General features: G+C 32.7%; 1 protein-coding gene across 1 annotated transcript; it reads right to left on the bottom strand.

Moving 5' to 3' along the window:
• Positions 1-884: 884 nt before the first annotated feature.
• On the bottom strand, positions 885-3,903 carry LOC145283634 (2-aminoethanethiol dioxygenase-like). Its single transcript, XM_080132586.1, has one exon. It carries the CDS (start codon positions 3,394-3,396, stop codon positions 2,590-2,592), a length of 807 nt encoding a protein of 268 aa, XP_079988712.1. The 5' UTR covers positions 3,397-3,903; the 3' UTR covers positions 885-2,589.
• Positions 3,904-5,329: the final 1,426 nt, after the last annotated feature.

Below are 5,329 nucleotides of genomic sequence, written 5' to 3' on the forward strand. Positions count from 1 at the left end.
ATGTACGTTTAAAATAAAGATCAGAGTTCTTTTAACTGTAAAAAACAAAAATAATTCAAAAAAGTAAAACCTACAATTAAAATTGCAAACGGACACTTGATCGAGGTTTTGGCTAAAAATGAGATCATTTCACTTAAAATAATTTCAACCAAGATATACCTTTGATTTTTTTTTTTTTAATCCAAGAAACTCTGGCCATATTTTACAATAGCCAACAAAACAAAACGGGCAAAAATAAATAAATAAATATACACCCAATAAATGCTACCAAAGGCAAGTTACTCTTCTACCTACCTGAATAAGTTTTTGATTTAACTTCTTCAAAGCATTTAAAGAAAAGCAGTGTCGAGTTGCTTGAGTTAGAACAAAAACAAAATTTTGGTATCATTACATCGATACCAACCCTTTATTATCGCTCAAAAATCGAAAAGTGAACAAAATACTGACAGAAACACATCTAATGAATGTCACCAATCATGTGAAAATGTAATGTTCTACCAGTATTGCTTGATTTTCGAGCGATTATCGAGACTAGACATTGCAACCATTTTTCCGTCCTAACTCAGACTTTTCACTACTTTTGGTTTGAAGTAAATACACACTTTAAACTATGAACACGCACACAAAAAAAAATATTCAGATAGGCCTTTGGTGACATTTGTTGTATATTAATTTTTTTCACATTTTTTTTTTGTTCTGTTGACTATTGTAAAATATCTAATTCAAAATTATTTTTTAAGGTGAAATCTCGCGCGTTGAAAAGTTTCCATCCCTAAACTATATTATTTATCGGCGGACCTAAAGAATCTTGCTCCCATTACTTTTTTTTTTTTTTTTTTTTTTCCGTTTTTCTTATTTTCAATTTTTTCAACGGATTAATAGTCTACCAAAATATATATAAAAAAAAAAATTAACAAACGAAAAGGGTGTGAGAAATTCCACGTTCAACCACCATGTTTCTTTTAGGCTGCTTACACGGTTTGATAGTCGATCTGTGATTGGTTTAAATTTGAATGTGTCAGGTAATTTGACTTGGTGCCTTTTTTGCATTCATGCGTTTAGTTTTCAGTCTGAGAAAGAACACGGAACGATATAGACTCAAACCAGCGGTTCCCTCACTAAGGGAGCACAGATAATTCTTTCGCGGACACCAGACAGTCGTTGAAGGACATATCTCTACAAGCAGAGACAACATATTTTGCTGAACCTATGCAAATCAAGGAATACATTCTACTATGGTTCGGCATGTTATTATCCAATCATTGGATCTTATCTCATTTCTTCTTGAGTCCCAAGGGGCTCACATTATGCCTGATTATAGGCGCTATCATTCCCGCCGTGTTCTCCATGGATCCTTCCAAAGGAACAATGAACAAACATTCCAACAATAGGAATTCGAACTAAAGACTCCATGCGCATGGTAGCAAATCGGGCCACCATTTTGCAAAAGGATTTACCAGAACCAAAGAACTTTCATTGCTGTTACATTGTGAATAAATTTTGAGTTTGAAGGTATGGCTTTTGTTTGTGGAACTCATTTGCTACTGCAGGAAGGAAATTCAGTGTGTAAGAAAGAAATTTCTCACAAGGGTCAACATTTGATTATTTGTAGGGGTAATTTGATTAGTTTCTAATCCAACGTTCTAAATAAATCGATTTTAGAATCATTTGATGTTTTTAGGCTAAATTTCGTGAATTTAACCTTTTTAAAGTAGTTTAACCTTTTGGGGGAATTTCGCTTTTTAAAAATATTCTCAAAATAAGGCTAAACTGCTCTTAAAAAAGCTAAATTCGAAAAATTTGGCATAAAAACGTAAAGTTTTTCCAAAATGGATGACCGATTTACTAGAACGTTGCATTAGAAACTAAGCCCCCTCTACAAATATTTAAATATTGACTTTTTCATTTTTTTTTATTTTTATAATCTAGTGTCCATTCGATAATAACCCAAAGAAAAAATTGTGGGTTTGTATTACTGTACACAGATTCGAAAAAGTTGTCAAAAAACAAATATATAACAAATAAATGTTATCAAAAGCAAAATGAGTTACTTTTCTACCAAACTGGATATATTTTTTGTGTTTTTATTTAATCTAACATTTATTCAGTTCGAAAAACATACAATGTTTACCGATGTATTGGAAAATTGGGTTTGCATTATTACTGTACAGTTAGGTAGAAAAGTAACTTATCTTGCCTTTGATTTGTTTGACAACTTTTTCGAATCTATGTGTACAGTAATACAAACCCAAAATTGGAAAAAGATAAAAATTAAAAAAAATAGAGAGGGGATATGGGATGTCAAAATTCTTCAGGTCCGTCTATTTTCGAGTAAAGTTTACTTTAAGTTGGGTGATACTAATTATACCAGTGATAAAAAAAAAATAAAAAAAAAATGTTTTGAATTTGAAAAAAAATTTTTTTTTTCTTTGTAAATAATTCTCGATCGTTCTTAATTAAGAGAGAAAAATTTAAAAGGCTTTCTAAAAACATAAAAGTATAATATTTTAAAATGAGAAAAGTGAAACAAAAATATAACTCCACCAAAACTAAATTAAACCAAATGACAATGTGGAATGTCTTTCCTTTTTAAGGTAATTCTGGTCCTTCATATTTTGCCTCGTCACACCAAAAGTCTGAGGGTTGCTGAACTTGTACAAGCCACTGTAATTTTTTATTTGGGTATTTCTCTAGGAAAGCGGACGTCGATGAACAGGCTTTTAGGTTTACTTTTTCATAATAGAAACATCTTCTATCTGCCGTCTCCATATCATACGGCGGGGCCAATATATCGAGGAAGGCGGCTGGTCCCCCAGATGGACGCACCTCGTGGATGTTACCCTTATTCGGGGTCAGGATACAACAGTCATCATTCACGGAAGCCTCCCGATGAGGAACCTCCAGGAAGGGTCTAGGCCCTTTCATGGAATCGGAGCAAAACTTTTTAAACGGAACGTCAAAAACAGAGTTGCTTTTTCCTGACGTCGAGTTCTTTGTCGTTGCTGTTGACATTGATGATGAAGAAGATAAATCGTCTCCGGAAGGATGGATAACGTGGTCAAAAGATTTAACAGAAATATTTCCATGGATGACTTTAATCAAGCCATACATATCCGGATGGTCGTGTAACGGAATGCGAGCATTTTCCCGCAAAACGAAGATCCCCATGCTGTAATATTGATCTTCGAAAAGATGTATGTACGTAACTGGAGCACGTTCACCTGCTTGACCAAGGTTTCTCTGGGTTAAGGACGGGTTAAAGTTGACATCCCTGCCTCTGACACGGTTCATTAGTTTCACCAGTTCATTGAAGTTCTCTTGAAATGCAGGATCTTTGAGACCATTAGCGAAAGTACGGCGTGCAGCCAGGCTAACCTCTTGAATGAGAGCCGCCATATCAAGTAGAATAACAACAGACGCGACTGATGCTGCAGTGCGACGACTTTGAAATTTATTACTTAGTCATGACTTGCAACAAACAACAACAGAGAAATCAAAGGAAGTTTGTTTGTTTGTTTGTTTACACGAATCTCCGAAATATTTAATTTTAGTTTATTTTTATAAATAAATATTTTTTAAACATAGATTCAGAAAAGTCGAGTGGAAGATAATGGAGAAAATAATTTAATTTTTTTCATTAAGAAAAAAAGTAAATTTTTATTATTACGCCAACCGCAACCGTATATAATCCCCCCCCTCCCCCAAAAAAAAGAATCAAATTATTCTACTGGGGAAGGTGCGATTTTAAATGTAAACAGTCCGAAAAAAAACAAAAACATACCCAAATTAAAAAATGTGGCACTTCTACAGTTATGGAGACGCCTTTTTTTATTTTTTATTTTTTTCAGGTACCTAATCAGGGGAGCTGCTGTTGTGCTGCTCAGCTAACCGAAGTAGGAAATGAATAACAAAAAAAATTAAACTGGATATTAATTACTTCCGGAAAGAACTATGAAAAAAGTAAATAAAGAAAGTGAAAGAGCATATATCCGTAATTGTTTAATTAGAAATGTTCCGATTTAATTAATCAAAGTTTTTCATGAAACGTATATATTTTTATTACTAAAAACAGAAAATGAACAAGACAGAAAATGCAAATGACGTATTCATAATTTGGTACTTGTACAGTTTAGTCAAGACATTAAAAAATGAAAATATCGAAAAATGTTTAAATTGTATGTATCCGTTATGGGACGAAGTTCTCTGAAAAAAAATTTCAATTAATTTCATCAAGTAGGTTTTTTTTACAGCGAAAAAACAATTTATTATGATACCGAGCAAAATGTTCGATTTTTAGGAAGAAAAGCTAGTATTAGAGATGGGAGGGGGTGTCAGCGCTTTAACTAGAGTTATCTCCCTTTGTCATTTCTAAAATTCAAACAATTTTTTTTTTTTAATCCAAGATGACCGCCTTCAACGAGCTCTCATAAAAACGTGTTTTTCTACTGTAAAAAAAAAAAAAAAAAAAAAAAAAAAACTAGTTGATGAAATTAAGTGAATTTTTTTTTTCGGAGAACTTCGTTCTATAACGGATACATGCAATTTAAACTTTTTTCGATATTTTCATTTTTTAAAACTAAACTGTATAAGCGCCCATAATTGTTTAAACTGGGCGAGCCCCATTAGAACACCAAAACATTTATTGTATAAAAATGTATCGAAATAAAAGTGTAAAGACATTTATTGAAAAGGCTACGTAAGAAAATATAATTCTAACAAAACAATTTTGTAATTTTTTTTGTTATTTATTTCCCACTTCGGTCATAGTTTAAAATACTGATTTCTCCCTTTGATTTTAACGACAGGTGCTCGAAAAAATGGCGTCTCCATTTTCGGCGATAAATTGTAGAAGTACCAAAAAAATTTTGGGTTCTTATTTAATTACAAATACAAAAATACATAAAATATAGAACAATCTTTGTGATGTACATACCCGTCAGAGAGAGAGAGAGAGAGAGAGAGAGAGAGAGAGAGAGAGAGAGAGAGAGAGAGAGAGAGAGAGAGAAAGAGAGAGTTCTCTATGGACCCCAAAATGGCTGGTCTGATTTTTTTTTTAATTTCATACAAATGTACTTTATGTGTGGGGTGTTCTTAGACAGGTTTTATATCAGAATGTCTTCGATAAGTTTCGAAAATCGATGATTGAAAAACATTTAATTAAAGGAAGAATAGTCCAATTTTGACTAAAGTTAACATCCTTATACAGCCTAACATCACAAGTGCATTTGCGAAGTTTTATCACCGCACAAACAGAAGGGCCTGTAGGTTCTTTGATGATAAATGTTTCTAGTTAGAGTAAAACTGAACCATGATACTTGACTTTTGCATT

Source organism: Euprymna scolopes, chromosome 8 (assembly GCF_053919585.1).
Source record: "Euprymna scolopes isolate OS-2025 chromosome 8, ASM5391958v1, whole genome shotgun sequence".
Taxonomy (NCBI): domain Eukaryota; kingdom Metazoa; phylum Mollusca; class Cephalopoda; order Sepiida; family Sepiolidae; genus Euprymna; species Euprymna scolopes.

Coding starts and splice junctions, on each gene's coding strand:
- LOC145283634 (XM_080132586.1), bottom strand. CDS start 3,396: ATGGCGGCTCTCATTCAAGAGGTTAGCCTGGCTGCACGCCGTACTTTC.